The sequence below is a fragment of the Nerophis lumbriciformis genome, linkage group LG16 (genome assembly GCF_033978685.3).
Source record: "Nerophis lumbriciformis linkage group LG16, RoL_Nlum_v2.1, whole genome shotgun sequence".
NCBI classification, from domain to species: domain Eukaryota; kingdom Metazoa; phylum Chordata; class Actinopteri; order Syngnathiformes; family Syngnathidae; genus Nerophis; species Nerophis lumbriciformis.
Window position 1 is genome coordinate 17,955,606 of NC_084563.2, and position 18,993 is coordinate 17,974,598.

At 39.7% G+C, this 18,993-nt stretch overlaps 1 protein-coding gene across 5 annotated transcripts in view; it reads right to left on the reverse strand.

Moving 5' to 3' along the window:
- The window catches only part of enox2 (ecto-NOX disulfide-thiol exchanger 2), a 501,745-nt gene that overhangs the window by 271,233 nt on the left and 211,519 nt on the right, over nucleotides 1–18,993 (reverse strand). For all 5 annotated transcript variants that reach the window (XM_072914886.1, XM_061976730.1, XM_061976729.1 and 2 more), the window contains one exon: nucleotides 1,587–1,733. Coding sequence is in view for 4 of the 5 variants with exons in the window: in XM_061976730.1 (XP_061832714.1) it covers nucleotides 1,587–1,733 (147 nt within the window). In the remaining variant the exon portion in view is untranslated. The remainder of the gene's footprint in view (nucleotides 1–1,586; nucleotides 1,734–18,993) is intronic.

The following is an 18,993-nucleotide window of genomic DNA, read 5'->3' on the forward strand; positions in this document are numbered from 1 at the left end:
TACATCATATTATTATAACATATAACACACACACACACACACACACACACACACACACACACACACACACACACACACACACACACACACACACACACACACACACATATATATATATATATATATATATATATATATATACATTAGTGTTGTACTGATACCAATATTTTGGTACCGATACTGGCACCAAAATGTATTTTGATACTTTTCGGTACTTTTTGATACTTTTTTTAAATAAAGGGGACCACAAAAAATAGCATTATTGGCTTTATTTTTAACAAACAAATCTTACAGGGTACATGAAACATATGTTTCTTATTGCAAGTTTGTCCTTAAATAAAATAGTGAACATACAAGACAACTTGTCTTTTATTAGTAAGCAAGCAAACAAAAGCTCCTAATTTAGTCTGCTGACATATGCAGTAACATATTGTGTCATTTATCATTCTATTATTTTGTCAACATTATTAAGGACAAGTACTTTTTTAGAGGCGGTATAGTACCGAATATGATTCATTAGTATCGCTGTACTATATTAATACCAGTATACAGTACAACACTAATATACATTGACGAAGATAGATATCTACATATATCCATATTTAAGAATTATTTCCTTCTATAGTCATGTAGGAAATAACTAGTGTTTTCTCTTTGTGCTCTTTCTATTTTTTCCTCCATCTCATGACCGAGGGTACACTGTGGACTACCTTGAGCTGGGAATGCAGGGAGTAGCAATACTCCCTTTTAGTTGTTATCACATCCTGCCTCTAGCTAAGGAGAACAATAGACATGTGTATTCGTTCTGGAGGGTGGGGGCGAGGGACACATTGAAGAACACAGCACTTGGGTAATGTTTGTCAGATCAACTTGGCTGCGCAATTGAATGTGTTGTCCTAGGCTGGTCTCTATCTTCAAAGCTTTGAAAATAAATTGCAAAATACCTATTCTGTTCTGGTGATAATTTAAACTCACCTTATGTGTCATCAAAAGAATTTGGGATTGACCAGTAACTTAAATTCCCTCTGAGGAACATCTGGTCCAAACGCAACAACATACATAATGTATTTTTCGGAGTATAAGCCGCACCTGCCGAAAATGCATAATAAAGAAGGAAAAAAACATTTATAAGTCGCACTGGAGCCCGGCCAAACTATGAAAAAAAACTGCGACTCATAGTCCGAAAAATACGGTAGTTACTTTACACACAGTGGGCTTTTTTTAGCCCAGTGCGGCCCCCACTTCAAAAAGATTGGACACCCCTAGTTTAGACACTAGATTCCGCTGCACTTCCTGTACCACAATCGATGTGTGCCACATGGGAACACTTAACAGCTCTGCACCGCATGGAAAAACCTAATTAGGAATACACCTAGCCTTCCACTCTTTGCCAAGTTGCTCTTTCCCCCACCAAAGAATGTTATTATGCAACAATTCCCACCCCGGTGGGGTGATGGAGCAGGAGAAGGAGGAGGTGTGGGGTGGGGGAAACAAAAAAACAAAAAAAAGAGCACGCGCTGCATCACATTTACAATTCTCCATAACACAGGAGGACTCAAGAGTTTTCACACGGTGGCTGTCAGTACCTTGAGGCAGGCTGGCTCGCTTCCGCTTCTTGCTGTTTTCGGCCAAGCTTTCCAAAGGAGGACACTCGGTCAGCCGCGAGCCGCTGGTGTTGTTGAAGTGGAGAGGGTCGTTGTTGGAGGACGAATCAAAGGGCAGAGCATTGAGTCCTGCGAGACGGCAGAGAGAAAAGGTGCACGTGTGAAACAAAGACATGGGAAGTTTGGCCATCACATTCACGCAAATACAACCGCTCAAATATTGTTACTTCACCCTTATAATAAACCAGCAATGGCATATTTTGCTTTGCTCGGTTATTCATCCAATCACGTTCTACTAGGGTTGTACGGTATACCGGTATTAGTATAGAACCGCGATACCAAATGAATCATTATCGGTACTATACCGCCTCTAAAAAGTAGCGGACCGCTGGTTTACGAGCAGAGGAGCATGTTCGGCAGCGCACAATCACTGAGTACTTACAAGCAGACACTGTGTGTAAACAGAAAAGGGAGAACGGACGCATTTTGGCTTAAAAACTAACAATAAAGATGAAGTCATAACACTGAAACGCCCTCAGGAAGAGGTGCTTTAAGACATGGCTAGCTCGCTAGCGGCTAAAGTCCAGCCCCAGTCGGCAGTGTTTTAGCTACTTCTAAATCACTAATCCTCGTCTCGATGGCGACAAATAAAGTAAGTTTCTTCCAAGGATCATCCCTGCAGGACGAGGAATAGCTAAACATGCTTCACTACACACCGTAGCTCACCGGTGTCAAAATGTAAACAAACGCCTGACATCCACTGTAATGATACCAAGTACAGGAGCGTATCTAGTCGATATAATGATTACATCGATATTTTTTAGCATCACAAAATATTTTTTCGTTTTTAAAAAAATGTATATTATGTTTATAAAGTCAGTAAATATGTCCCTGGACACGTGAGGACTTTGAATATGACCAATGTATGATCCTGTAACTACTTGGTATCAGATCGATACCTACATTTGTGGTATCATTCAAAACTAATGTAAAGCATCCAAACAACAGAAGAATAAGTGATTATTACATTTTAACAGAAGTGTAGATAGAACATGTTAAAAGAGAAAGCAAGCAGTAGTAGATTAATAATTCATTTTCTACCACTTGTCCTTCATAATGTTGACAAAATAATAGGTAGATAAATGACACAATATGTTCCTGCATATGTCAGCAGCTAAATTAGGAGCCTTTGTTTGTTTATTTACTATTAAAAGACAAGTTGTCTTGTATGTTTACTATTTTATTTAAGGACAAAATTGCAATAAGAAACATATGTTTAATGTACCTTAATATTTTTTTTGTTAAAATAAAGCCAATAATGCAATTTTTTATGGTCCCATTTATTTAGAAAAGTATCGAAATACTTTTAGTAATATTGGTATCGGGACAACACTACATTCTACACTGTTTGTCCTCATTTGGGTCACAGGTGAGCTGGTTGTGTTGCTGCAAGGTGCTGAAACAAGGACAAGGTCTTCACTATTACCGTATTTTTCGGACAATAAGTCGCAGTTTTTTTCATAGTTTGGCCGGGGGTGCGACTTATGTGTGAAATTATTAACACTTTACAGTAAAATATCAAATAATATTATTTATCTCATTCACGTAAGAGACTAGACGTATAAGATTTCATGGGATTTAGCGATTAGGAGTGACAGATTGTTTGGTAAACATATAGCATGTTCTATATGTTATAGTTATTTGAATGACTCTTACCATAATATGTTACGTTAACATACCAGGCACGTTCTCAGTTGGTTATTTATGCCTCATATAACGTACACTTATTCAGCCTGTTGTTCACTATTCTTTATTTATTTTAAATTGCCTTTCAAATGTCTATTCTTGGTGTTGGATTTTATCAAATACATTTCCCCAAAAAATGCGACTTATACTCCAGTGCGACTTACATATGTTTTTTTCCTTCTTTATTATGCATTTTCGGCAGGTGTGACTTATACTCCGAAAAATACGGTAAATACGAAGAAAAGCAAGCTGTGCATCAAGTAGATGTGTTATAAGACCACAGTAACACAAGTGCAAGATACAATTAAGTGCCACCATCCATCCATCCATCCATCCATCTTCTTCCGCTTATCATTTACTATTTCAAATGCATTCAAAAATACATCCGTCTCTTTCATAATGATGTTTGACATGTCAACTTAATGTGTATTATATTTATGCATGAGAAAATGTTGTTGTAAGATGTGAGGTGTGTGTGTTAAAATCATGATTTTTTTTTTTACAAATGATGGCAGATGTGAACGAGAGCATGTATTGTCGACGTGCGAGGATGTAAATATGTGGTTGTAATGTATTATAATTATGTGTCAATGAGGACATTCAAATGATGACAATCAGGTATAAAATCAAGCACTTAGGCGTGGAGACTGTTTCTACAAACATTTGTGAAAGAATGGGCCGCTCTCAGTGATTTCCAGCGTCATAGGATGCCACCTGTGCAACAAATCCAGTCGTGCAATTTCCTCGCTCCTAAATATTCCAAATTCATCTTTATTATAAGAAAAGTGAAGAGTTTGGGAACAACAGCAACTCAGCCACCAAGTGGTAGGCCACGTAAACTGACAGAGAGGGGTCGGCGGATGCTGAAGCGCATAGTCCAAAGACTTTCTGCACATTAAGTTGCTACAGAGCTGCAAACTTCATGCGACCTTCCAATTAGCCAACGTACAGTACGCAGAGAGCTTCATGGAATGGGTTTCCATGGCCGTGCAGCTGCATCTAAGCCATACATCACCAAGTCCAATGCAAAGCGTGGGATGCAGCGGTGTAAAGCACGTCGCCACTGGACTCTAGAGCAGTGGAGACGCCTTCTCTGGAGTGATGAATCACGCTTTTCCATCTGGCAATCTGATGGACCAGTCTGGGTTTGGAAGTTGCCAGGAGAACGGTACATTTCGGACTGCATTGTGTCGAAGGTGAAATTTGGTGGAGGAGGAATTATGGTGTGGGGTTAGTTCCAGTGAAACGATACCAAAACATTTTGGACAATTCCATGGGATGGCACTTCCAAGTTCATATGTGAGTAAAGGCAGGTGGCCAAATACTTTTGGCAATATAGTGTATATGTTATATTTTATATTGCTACTACGGTACATTATTAGTCTACTTAATACCTGCATTATCTTTTCCCTTTCCATCCTTTGAAACTGAGCTACTGTGTGGAATAATTTCATTTGTGGATCAATAAAGTTTGTCTAAGCCTAAGAAACACGCCTTGACGTAAAATTGGGCTTTCATTAGGTTACACAAGTCCAATCTATACCTTTTCTCTAACGAACAACGGTCGAAGGACACAATTCAACTCAGGTCCAGACCAGAGGACAAAAACACGAGAGTGGACTAAGAATGTCCCAACGGCGTTTTCCAATTCTGCTGTTAATTCACTCAGAGAGGCTTTTTTTTCCACCAGGGAAAATGTTGCGGGGCCAAAGGGTCACGTTCCAGCCCAGACAACAAACCGTGACAAATAGGGCCTTTGAACACATTCAACAAGCGTTGTTTGTTTTGTGTCAAGTGGGCCTGATTCTCATCACAGACAGGGGAGGAAGACACCATCTGTTTCCAGAAACAAGGTCCAGTCCAAGTTGGTGGTACACAATAGTGAGTAATACAACTTTAACCAAGTGACGGTTTCAATTCAGGTTAAAGTTGCATGATATAGAGAGATATAAATGAAATACATTCTGACGGCGATAGAGCTTTAAATACTATCTGTACATGTTAAGGAAAAACTCTATTACTGTCCCGCTAATTTGCCAGCAAAGTTAAAGTACCAATGATTGTCACACACACACACACGAGGTGTGGCAAAATTATTCTCTGCATTGGACCCATCACCCTTTATCACCCCCTGGGAGGTGAGGGGAGCAGTGAGCAGCAGCGGTGGCCGCGCCCGGGAATGATTTTTGGTGATTTAACCCCCAATTCCAACCCTTGATGCTGACTGCCAAGCAGGGAGGTAACGGGTCCCATTTTTATAGTCTTTGGTATGACTCGGCAGGGATTTGAACTTATGACCTACCGATCTCAGGGGGGGCACTCTAACCACTAGGCCACTGAGTAGCAAACAACCGCGTATTCGAAGGAATCTAAAAAAAAACCTATGTTTTTTAAAAGTATCATCACTGGATGAAGAGGAATAGCTAAACGTGCTACAATACACACCGTAGGAGGTAGTGTTGTCCCGATACCTATATTTTGGGGCCAGTACCAAAATGTATGTCGGTACTTTTCGATACTTTTCTAAATAAAAAATAAAAAAATTTCATTATTGGCTTTATTTTTTTTTTTTTAATCTTCCGGTACATTAAACATATGTTTCTTATTGCAAGTTTGTCCTTAAATAAAATAGTGAACATACAAGACAACTTGTCTTTTAGTAGTAAGTAAGCAAACAAAGGCTCCTAATTTAGCTGCTGACATATGCAGTAACATATTGTGTCATTTATCATTCTATTATTTTGTCAACATTATTAAGGACAAGTGGTAGAACATTCATTATTAATCTACTTGTTCATTTACTATTAATATCTGCTTACTTTCTCTTTTAACATGTTCTATGTACACTTCTGTTAAAATGTAATAATCACTTATTCTTCTGTTGCTTGATACTTTACATTAGTTTTGGATGATATTTAGGTATCAATCCGATACCAAGTAGTTACAGGATCATATATTGGTCATATTCAAAGTGCTCATGTGTCCAGGCACATATTTCCTGAGTTTATAAACATAATATGAATTTTAAAAAACGAAAGAAGATTTTCAATCTATTTGCTTTATGGCCGTCAGCAAACAAAAATCCATAAATTAGACACACCGTTTTATAAGCTGCAGGGTGCAAAGTGTAGGGAAAAGTAGTGGCTTATAGTCTGAAATTTATGGCAATACTAAAACATTAGATTGATGAAAAAATAAGCAGGACTTGGAAATAGATAAACCAGATCTCATAAGTCCATAAATATAGGATTCAAAAATAGGACATCTGATACCTTTTATCTGTGGCGCCCCCTATTGGTTGTGTTCCGAACCTATTTGCTTGTTTTTTTGTTTTTTTTTAAACTAATCGCATTATGGCCGTCAGCAAAGAAAAATCCATAAATTTGCCACACCGTTTTATAAGCCGCAGAGTTCAAAGTGTAGGGAAAAAGTAGTGGCTTTTAGTCCGGAATTTATGCCAATACTAAAACATTATATGGGAAAAAAAAAAAAAATTGGGAAAAAATGATCAGAACTTGGAAAAAGATCAAACAGATCTCATAAGTCCATAAATATAGGATTCAAAAATAAGAACTCTGATACATGTTATCTGTGGCGCCCCCTATGGGTTGTGTTCATAACCTATTTGCTTGTTTTTTTTAATTTTTTTAAACTAATCGCATTATGGCCGTCAGCAAAGAAAAATCCATAAATTTGCCACACCGTTTTATAAGCCGCAGAGTTCAAAGTGTAGGGAAAAAGTAGTGGCTTTTAGTCCAGAATTTATGCCAATACTAAAACATTATATGGAAAAAAAAAAAAATAGGGAAAAAATGATCAGAACTTGGAAAAAGATCAAACAGATCTCATAAGTCCATAAATATAGGATTCAAAAATAAGAACTCTGATACATTTTATCTGTGGCGCCCCCTATGGGTTGTGTTCATAACCTATTTGCTTGTTTTTTGTTCTTTTTTAACAATTTGCTTGCCGTGGATGTGATAAAAAAGGTAGCGTGTGCTTTGTATTAACTACGGAAAACGGCGAATGCATTTGGACTGGCAAAGCAGACTGTATCAGTTATTGGAATTATCCAAAGCTGCAATACATACAGAATAGTGCTGCTAGGATCCTGATTAGAGTGCGGAAATATGACCATATCACACCAATTCTCAAATCCCTTCACTGTCTTCCTGTTCCACTCAGGATTGAATACAAAGTCTCCCTACTAACCCACCAGTGCCTCCATGGAAATGCCCCCCTCTACCTCAAAGAACTACTCACCCTGACCACCTGAGGGCACCACAGACGGTGGATGTTTTTAAAAAAGGCTTAAAAACCCTTCTTTTTAAAAAAGCCTTTTTTTTTAGATATATGCATACTAGTTCTTGCTATTAGGCTGTTCTAGTTTTTATTTTTATTTATTTTTATTATCTTTTAATTTTAATTTTATTTTTAATACACTGTAGCACTTTGTGGTTGATTACTCAATGTAAAGTGCTTTTTACAAATAAAATCTATTATTATTATTATTATTGTCCACCATGTATGTCGCGGACTCAACGTCTAGGTCCAGAGTATATAAAGTCAGCAAAAAGGAATGGACAATGAAGGTGAAGGCAAAAGAGTGAGGAGTGTCCTGACCAGATATCTAGATCCCTAGATTGATTGTTGTCAAATGTTCTTTGTCACATGTCACGTGTCTAATAAAGATTTGATTAATTTATGATGTCTCAGGTGTGATTCACTACAATAGGGCCCCACAGCACACTGGATTCCAGTTAATTGAAATACCACAACACTATTGTTCTGATAAGTTTACATTTAATTTAAGAACTTGCACACAAAGCAACACTGGAGGTGACTATGACGTGCGCATTTTACGCGCATGCATATTAGGTCGTGTTGCGCCGGCGGACGGAAGGGGTCTTAAACGACAATTGTGTGTGTGTGGACAAGGATAAAGTTAGGTGGGATTTACCCACAGGGTCTTAAAGTTGTGTGCCAAATTCCCTTTGCAATTGGGCAAAACCCCCCACATCTACACTAGCAGCATGTGGTGCATCTGACAAAAAAAACAATAACATTAAAGGCCTACTGAAATGCGATTTTCTTATCTAAACGAGAATAGCAGATCCATTCTATGTGTCATACTTGATCATTTCGCGATATTGCCATATTTTGGCTGAAAGGATTTAGTAGAGAACATCGACGATAAAGTTCGCAACTTTTGGTCGCTGATAAAAAAGCCTTGCCTGTACCGGAAGTAGCAGACGATATGCGCGTGACGTCACAGGTTGTGGAGCTCCTCACATCTGCACATTGTTTACAATCATGGCCACCAGCAGCGAGAGCGATTTGGACCGAGAAAGCGACGATTTCCCCATTAATTTGAGCGAGGATGAAAGATTTGTGGATGAGGAAAGTGAGAGTGAAGGACTAGAGGGCAGTGGGAGCGATTCAGATAGGGAAGATACTGTGAGAGGCGTGTGGGACCTGATATTCAGCTGGGAATGACTAAAACAGTAAATAAACACAAGAGATATATATACTCTATTAGCCACAACACAACCAGGCTTATATTTAATATGCCACAAATTAATCCCGCATAACAAACACCTCCCACCCTCCTGTCCATATAACCCGCCAATACAACTCAAACACCTGCACAACACACTCAATCCCACAGCCCAAAGTACCGTTCACCTCCCCAAAGTTCATACAGCACATATATTTCCCCAAAGTCCCCAAAGTTACGTACGTGACATGCACATAGCGGCACGCACATACGGGCAAGCGATCAAATGTTTGGAAGCCGCAGCTGCATGCGTACTCACGGTACCGTGTCTGCGTATCCAACTCAAAGTCCTCCTGGTAAGAGTCTCTGTTGTCCCAGTTCTCCACAGGCCAATGGTAAAGCTTGATTGTCATCTTTCGGGAATGTAAACAATGAAACACCGGCTGTGTTATCCGGCACAACAGTCAGGGGGTGCATTCTACGGCGGGGGTGCGTTATCCGGCACAACACCTGCCGCAATACACCGCTTCCCACCTACAGCTTTCTTCTTTGCTGTCTCCATTGTTCATTGAACAAATTGCAAAAGATTCACCAACACAGATGTCCAGAATACTGTGGAGTATAGCTCCAGACGACTTAATAGCTGGCCACCATGCTGTCCCAAAATGTCCTCTACAATCCGTGACGTCACGCGCAGGCGTCATCATACCGAGACGTTTTCAGCAGGATATTTCGGCGCAAAATTTAAAATTGCACTTTAGTAAGCTAACACGGCCGTATTGGCATGTGTTGCAATGTTAAGATTTCATCATTGATGTATAAACTATCAGACTGCGTGGTCGGTAGTAGTGGGTTTCAGTAGGCCTTTAAAGGACAAATGTTCAGGAGTGGTCACATATTTTCCCTTGGACACGCCGCTTGAGTATAATCTCACAATGTCATTATTCCTATCTTTATTTGATCAGCAATCTTTCAGGTGAGCTAATTCTGGACGTGGCAGCTGCCATGCAAAAATTGCCCGTCACTGTTCTGTGATCCATGGCAGCCTGCCTTGTTATCAGCGCCAGGCTTGTGACCTGCATGGCTAATGCCTTCCAAATGCTTTGGAGTCTGCTATCGCATGACTCTAATGCCCCCATGTAATAGATGCCTGGCACTACTTGGATTGACCGTAAATCCCAATATCCACTGCGGTAGGTTTGTGTTGACATATTGCAACCAGAGAACTGGACTAGTAAGGGGAGCAAATGCACTTCCGGTATGTCCTCTGCCTTCGTTTGGACCTGGTTTCAAACAAATGACCTGGCATTGTTAGTGACGGCTTCTCACTTCAAACCACGGCTTCCCCCGCTGAAGCACTTGCCATTTCCTTCTGCGCTGCATTATTGATACTGTACAATTGACTTTATGGGCTCTTAAGACGAAAGATTAAAGCCTGCCAGTGAGCATGTTGCTGAAGGATCACCGTAGCAGAACGCGGGGCACTAAGTAAAGCTCCGGCTTCAAGTTTCATCTTCAGCGTGGCCAGTGTAGCGTGAAGTCATTACTATTAAAGTAGAAGTTCACCCCCGGGTTGCGGCACTGCATCACTTTGCGAGAAGGATGTCAAGGAGGAGGGGCGGGTGCATGGACCGGTAATAATGGGGGTGGATTTAAATATTGCCACAGAGAACTGGGAAAACACTTGGTGTCCTTTGGCACCAAAGACTTGTACTCATAGAGTACTTCATGTTTTATAACAATGTGCATTTTCTAATAGCATTGACTTTGTTGCATGGAGCATTGACTAGTGTTGGTCCCGAAGAATGGTCTTTAAAGGGGAACTGCACTTTTGGCATGTACTGTATATATATTAGAGATGTCCGATAAATGCTTTAAAATATAATATCGGAAATGATCGGTACGGAGCGGTACTTATTCGGTAAAACACGGACGTAGGGCATACTTGCCAACCCTCCCGATTTTCCCGAATTTCAGTGCCCCTCCCGTAAATCTTCCGTGGCAACCATTCTCCCAAATTTCTCCCGATTTCCACCCGGACAACAATATTGGGGGCGTGCCTTAAAGGCACTGCCTTTAGCGTCCTCTACAACCTGTCGTCACGTCCGCTTTTCCTCCATTCAAACAGCGTGTCACATTATACATGCGGCTTTTAGACACACATAAGTGAATGCAAGGCATACTTGATCAACAGCCATACAGGTCACACTGAGGGTGGCCGTATAAACAACTTTAACACTGTTACAAATATGCGCCACACTGTGAACCCACACCAAACAAGAATGACAAACACATTTCCGGAGAACATCCACACCGTGACACACCATAAACACAACAGAACAAATACCCAGAATCCCTTGCAGCACTAACTCTTCCAGGACGCTACAATATACACCCCCCGCTACCACCAAACCCCGCCCACCTCACTTTATATACTCTGGACCTAGACGTTGAGTCCGTGACATACATGGCGGACAATAACTGATAGTTTGCTTTGCCAGTCCAAAAGCATTCGCTGTTTTTCGTAGTCTTCCCTCGACGGCCAGGTAATACAAAGCACACGCTACTTTTTTTTATCACATCCACGGGAGCCCGCATTCTCGTTGACTCTCCTTCGACAAATGGATAAAGTTTTTCGGTAAGTAGAAACACAGCTGACCTGGACATTGGAAAGTTCTCTTGCCGTCTGAGAAGTGTTGTATCCCAAATAGCTGCAATCACTTTCTCTTAAGGTATCCATGTGTGATTTCCACAAGCGTCTATACATGTAGAAGAAGGAGTAACACGGGCATGTATGGATGACTGGCCTTCATATTTCCAGTGGTTAGCTCCGAGTTATGAAACTGCTTTATTATGAAGCTGGCTGTGGCGCGTTCTTTCTGACATCACTTCCTGTGTGGGGCACGGTCTTTCTGGCGTCACTTCCTCTCCGAACTCAGTTTGTAAACAATCAATGAGTCCATACAAAGCTAAGAGCCGGAGATTCAAGAAATACACGGCAAACTTACCCATGTAAAAAATTATCCAAGGAGGGGAACCTTAAACCAGTGTTTTTCAACCTTTTTTGAGGCAAGGCACATTTTTTTCCATTTAAAAATACGGAGGCACACCACCAGCAGAAAACGTTAAAAAATGAAACTCCACCAGGTCCTCCTCGTGCCTTATTTTGAGTTTGTTGGTGTTTTCCTGTGTGTAGTGCTTTAGTTCTTGTCTTGTGCTGTTATTTTGGTGTTTTCCTGTAGCAGTTTCATGTCTTCCTTTGAGCGCTATTCCCCGCACCGGCTTTGTGTTAGCAAGCAAGGCTATTGAAGTTGTTGCTATTCTTCTTTGTGTGGACATTGTTGTACGGATGTGCATTGTGGACGCCGTCTCTGCTCCACACGCTGCAAGTTTTTGCTGTCGTCCAGCATTCTGTTTCTGTTTACTTTGTAGCCAGTTCAGTTTTACTGTCGTTTTACATAGCCTTCCCTATGCTTCATTGCCTTTTCCTTTCATTCATTTTTGGCTTAAGCGTTACATACCTTTTTACCTGCATGCTGTGGTCCGCATATAGGGATCACAGTTCTACAGCCGAGTTCTACACAGCACGGAGACTAAGGAATGGGGCAGTATTTGCAGATTATAATTATTGATTTGCAAAAAAGTATTTTTTGGACCAATTAGGTGAAGTTGCATAATTTCCCACAGCACACCAGACAATATATCACGGCACACAAGTGGTTGAAAAACACTGCCTTAAACGATGGTTTAGTGTGGCTGAAACGGGGCTTAGGCTAAATAATTATTTGTTTACTGAGTTATCCGGCTTAATATAGACAGGGTTTTAGGAGCCGCAGACAAATACAATCTGGGATAACTTAAAAACACTCAAACATTCTAGGCCAAGTAGCATTAGGTTGTAGAAATCCGCAGCGTTTTAAAAGCAAATGTCGGCGACAGCTGATGCAGGCTAAGTATGTCGGAAGAATTTTTGCTCTTACCGTATCGGTAAAGGTTAATCTCATTCCCTGATGTGATGACATTTGGAAAATGATGATCCCAATTTGAATATCATATTTTGTGTTTACAAAGTCTCCGCTCTACTGAGCACACAATCCCGACCCAGTACGCACACTGCAAAAAGTCAGTGCTTAAAAACAAGAAAAACAAATACAAAAGTTAAGTAAGCAAAATTATCTGCCAATAGAACAAGAACATTTGGCTTGTCAAGACTTTTCAAAACAAGTACAATTAGCAAACCTCAATGAACCCACAAATACCTTAAAATAAGTATTTTCTCACTAATAACCAGTGCAGTTTCTTGATAGAAAAAACAAATATGATACCTTTTTTCTCAATATGTTGAAAAATATTCTTAAATTAAGTAAATGCTCGTGCCATTATCTTGACATAATGATATGCGCTCGGTAACATGATATCATCGCATCAAGTGCATGCTCTTTCAGTCAATTAGTGCACAATATATATATATATATATATATATATATATATATATATATATATATATATATATATACATATATATGTTTTTTTTATTGTAATTTTGAAGAATTTATCTGAATGTGCGTGAACTATTTCTGTTCAAAATTTTTGAAATGTCACATGTTAAAGGCCTACTGAAACCCACTACTACCGACCACGCAGTCTGATAGTTTATATATCAATGATGAAATCCTGACATTGCAACACATGCCAATACGGCCGGGTTAGCTTACTAAAGTGCAATTTTAAATTTTGCGCGAAATATCTTGCTGAAAACGTCTCGGTATGATGACACCTGCGCGTGACGTCACGGATTGTAGAGGACATTTTGGGACAGCATGGTGGCCAGCTATTAAGTCGTCTGTTTTCATCGCAAAAGTCCACAGTATTCTGGACATCTGTGTTGGTGAATCTTTTGCAATTTGTTCAATGAACAATGGAGACAGCAAAGAAGAAAGCTGTAGGTGGGAAGCGGTGTATTGCGGCAGGTGTTGTGCCGGATAACGCACCCCCGCCGTAGAATGCACCCCCTGACTGTTGTGCCGGATAACACAGCCGGTGTTTCATTGTTTACATTCCCGAAAGATGACAGTCAAGCTTTACCATTGGCCTGTGGAGAACTGGGACAACAGAGACTCTTACCAGGAGGACTTTGAGTTGGATACGCAGACGCGGTACCGTGAGTACGCATGCAGCTGCGGCTTCCAAACATTTGATCGCTTGCCCGTATGTGCGTGCCGCTATGTGCATGTCACGTACGTAACTTTGGGGACTTTGGGGAAATATATGTGCTGTATGAACTTTGGGGAGGTGAACGGTACTTGGGGCTGTGGGATTGAGTGTGTTGTGCAGGTGTTTGAGTTGTATTGGCGGGTTATATGGACGGGAGGGGGGAGGTGTTTGTTATGCGGGATTAGTTTGTGGCATATTAAATATAAGCCTGGTTGTGTTGTGGCTAATAGAGTATATACATGTCTTGTGTTTATTTACTGTTTTAGTCATTCCCAGCTGAATATCAGGTCCCACCCGCCTCTCACAGCATCTTCCCTATCTGAATCGCTCCCACTGCCCTCGAGTCCTTCACTCTCACTTTCCTCATCCACAAATCTTTCATCCTCGCTCAAATTAATGGGGAAATCGTCGCTTTCTCGGTCCGAATCGCTCTCGCTGCTGGTGGCCATGATTGTAAACAATGTGCAGATGTGAGGAGCTCCACAACCTGTGACGTCACACGCATATCGTCTGCTACTTTCGGTACAGGCAAGGCTTTTTTATCAGCGACCAAAAGTTGCGAACTTTATCATCGATGTTGTCTACTAAATCCTTTCAGCAAAAATATGGCAATATCGTGAAATGATCAAGTATGACATAGAATGGACCTGCTATCCCCGTTTAAATAAGAAAATCGCATTTCAGTAGGCCTTTAAATGTTTAAATATTAACAGTTTGCTGTACTGTGTCAATTGTACTACTAAATGAGTACGTATGTTCTATTATTTCATTGAAAATAAAACAGCTAAGTCCGTTTGGCTGTCATCTGTTTTAATATGAGACACAATTGTGTCAAAGTCATGATTTTTTTTATTTCATGCTTGAAATAAGAAATTCTTACTTTGAAAAAGCCGTTTTATACTTGTGAGTGTTGATGACACAGCTTTGCAACAGTTGATATTCTAGTTCCAAGCATGTTTTACTCAATATAGGTCCTCAAATCTCAGCAACAAGCTGTAGTATCTTACTGAGATCATTTCGGACCAAAACCCTTAAAACAAGTAAAACATTGTAACATAAAATCTGCTTATTGAGAAGAATTATCTTATCAGACAGAAAATAAGCAAATATCACCCTTATTTGAGATATTTGAGTTGAGTTGAGTTTGAGTTTATTTCGAACATGCAAGTATACAACATGATGCATCACAATCTCCAGTTTCTCTTTTCAACATGTTCGAAAAGGAGTAGGAAGACGCAGAGCTTATTTAATCCTACCCCTTTTCTTTTACATAACAGTTGCTAAAACTTTTGTTCACTTCCTGTTCTCAATTTATTCACAATATACTCCATAAGTAATCACAATAAAATAAGTAAATAAATGATAATTGGTGAAGTAAGTTACATTTCATATGTTGAGATAAGTAAGATTATTTTGTGAGTGAAAGAATGAAAGAATGGATGAGTTAATTAAATTCAGAATGTTTATCATGGTTCTTCTTCTTTGTACTTTGTAAACACTTTAAGTTTGAAGAGTTTCTTGAAGTGGATCATATTAGTACATTGTTTGATTGCTTTGCTTAATCCATTCCATAATTTAATTCCACATACTGATATACTGAAGGTCTTAAGTGTTGTACGTGCATACAAATGTTTTAAATTACATTTCTCCCTAAGATTATATTTCTCCTCTTTTTTTGAGAAGAATTGTTGTATATTCTTGGGTAGCAGGTTATAGTTTGCTTTGTGTATAATTTTAGCTGTTTGCAAATTCACTATGTCGTAGAATTTCAGTATCTTTGATTCAATAAATAAAGGATTTGTGTGTTCTCTATATCCAACATTATGTATTATTCTAACTGATCTTTTTTCTAACACCGTTAATGAATGAAGTGTACTTTTGTAGTTATTTCCCCATATTTCTGCACAATAACTCAGATATGGTAACACCAGTGAGCAGTAGAGAATATGAAGTGATTTTTTGTCTAGAACATGTTTTGCTTTATTCATTATTGACGTGTTTCTTGCTACTTTATGTTGTATATTTTTTACGTGAGATTTCCAGTTCAATTTATCATCAATCATTATACCAAGAAATTTGGTTTCATTTACTCTTTCAATTTCATCTTACTTAGATTTCAGTTTTTGCAGCCGGAATAAACTGACACGAAGGCCCAAACAAACAAAAACCCTCAAAACGTGCTTTTATTTGTGTACTCTTGTTTACTCGTTTGTAGAAATACTCGCGTAACGCAATCGTGTCACGACTTCTGAAGGGAAATAATTCCTCCTCTCTTGTCATTACCCCAGGGAACACACTGAAGGTTAATTCATTTAAATATCGTTTCCGATGATCTTTATTCCTCTTAACTCACTGAAAATCTTATCTCACTTTAATCTGCTTTCCCGAAGCCTAGAGCCTTTCTGCCATCCGCCTGGTGAACGCAAGAGTTAATGAGAGCGTGGCGGTTGATAAGGTCATGTCGGCATTACACAGAGTTCCAATGTTTGTATAACTTCTTTGTTTACTTTTTAAAAGTCGGATGTTCCTTTCCAGCGTCTTCAGTGCCGACACCCTCGCCATCTGTCCGCTTCTAAAGACGCCTTTGGAGGATACTTTCATCAGTGTGTTATATAAAGTCTGCTCCCAAAAAAGGAACAATTGGGATGAAGTGTAAGGATTATTTGGGCTATTATAGCTGTGCGACTCTGAACGCTTCGGCTTGAAAGAGTTGCCAGAGTTACTTGCTGTTGGGTAGAACACGTCTGAATCTGTGCGGATTAAGGGTGTAATCGTTTGTAGGAATTTGTATTCTGATTTTTTGCAGTATGGAACCTTCCAGCTGACTCAGAGCATACAGAGGATTCCAATCCTCCACCAGTGAGACCGGCCGATAGCAGCAGGCCCATAATAATAAAGCTAATACATTTTTTATTTACACCAATTATACATGGTATTGATAAGACTACAGATATATGCCGATACCGATAAGGCATATCGATAGAATCCTAATGTTATACATAATCCTGAGAACGACTGAAACAATGCAGGGAATATTTTCCCATTAAAGTGCAAGATAGTTGCCTAAAAGGATGTAAGTACTCAATGTGAATCATATTGTCCTTTTTGCTCACCTGTAGTGTTGTCCCGATACCAAAATTATTTTGATACATTTCTAAATAAAGGGCACCACAAAAAAATTGCATTATTGGCTTTATTTTAACAAAAATAATCTTAGGGTACATTAAACATATGTTTCTTATTGCAAGTTTGTCCTTAAATAAAATAGTGAACATACAAGACAACATGTCTTTTAGTAGTAAGTAAACAAACAAAGGCTCCTAATTTAGTCGGCTGACATATGCAGTAACATATTGTGTCATTTATCATTCTATTATTTTGTCAACATTATTAAGGACAAGCGGTATAATTAAACTTAAAGGGGAACATTATCACAATTTCAGAAGGGTTAAAACCATTAAAAATCAGTTCCCAGTGGCTTATTATATTTTTCGAAGTTTTTTTCAAAATTTTACCCATCACGCAATATCCCTAAAAAAATTTTCAAAGTGCCTGATTTTAACCATCGTTATATACACCCGTCCATTTTCCTGTGACGTCACTTAGTGAAGCCAACACAAACAAACATGGCGCATAGAACAGCAAGCTATAGCGACATTAGCTCGGATTTAGACTCGGATTTCAGCGGCTTAAGCGATTCAACAGATTACGCATGTATTGAAACGGATGGTTGTAGTGTGGAGGCAGGTAGCAAAAACGAAATTGAAGAAGAAACTGAAGCTATTGAGCCATATCGGTTTGAACCGTATGCAAGCGAAACCGACGAAAACGACACGACAGCCAGCGACACGGGAGAAAGCGAGGACGAATTCGGCGATCGCCTTCTAACCAACGATTGGTATGTGTTTGTTTGGCATTAAAGGAAACTAACAACTATGAACTAGGTTTACAGCATATGAAATACATTTGGCAACAACATGCACTTTGAGAGTGCACACAGCCCAATTTTCATCAATTAATATATTCTGTAGACATACCCTCATCCGCGCTCTTTTCCTGAAAGCTGATCTGTCCAGTTTTGGAGTTGATGTCAGCAGGCCAGGGAAGCTAGGGTCGATAGGGGGTTTAGCTCGCTCGTCTGCGGGAACAAACTGCCGCCATTGCTTGCCGTGCTACCGAGGTCCTTTGTCCCTGAATTGCTCACACACTCCGGCAGATTCAATGGGGGTCTGGCGGCAGATTTCTTTGACTTTATCGTTGGAAATGCATCTGCTTTGAGTGTCGCAGGATATCCACACATTCTTGCCATCTCTGTCGTAGCATAGCTTTCGTCGGTAAAGTGTGCGGAACAAACGTCCAATTTCTTGCCACTTTCGCATCTTTGGGCCACTGGTGCAACTTGAATCCGTCCCTGTTCGTGTTGTTACACCCTCCGACAACACACCGACGAGGCATGATGTCTCCAAGGTACGGAAAACAGTCGAAAAAAACGGAATATAACAGAGCTGATTTGACTCGGTGTTTGAGAAAATGGCGGATTGCTTCCCGATGTGACGCCACGTTGTGACGTCATCGCTCTGAGAGCGAATATTAGAAAGGCGTTTAATTCGCCAAAATTCACCCATTTAGAGTTCGGAAATCGGTTAAAAAAATATATGGTCTTTTTCTGCAACATCAAGGTATATATTGACGCTTACATAGGTCTGGTGATAATGTTCCCCTTTAAATCATCACTTACTGTACAAGGTCTGCTGTCATTAGGATGCAGACTGCTAGGATGTTTATGTATTTCCATTTTCTACCACGAAGTGTTAGAAATTGAATTATTAATCTACTTGTTCATTTACTGTTAATATCTGCTTACTTTCTCTTTTCACATGTTCCATCTACACCTCTGTTCAAATGTAATAATCACTTATTCTTCTGTTGTTT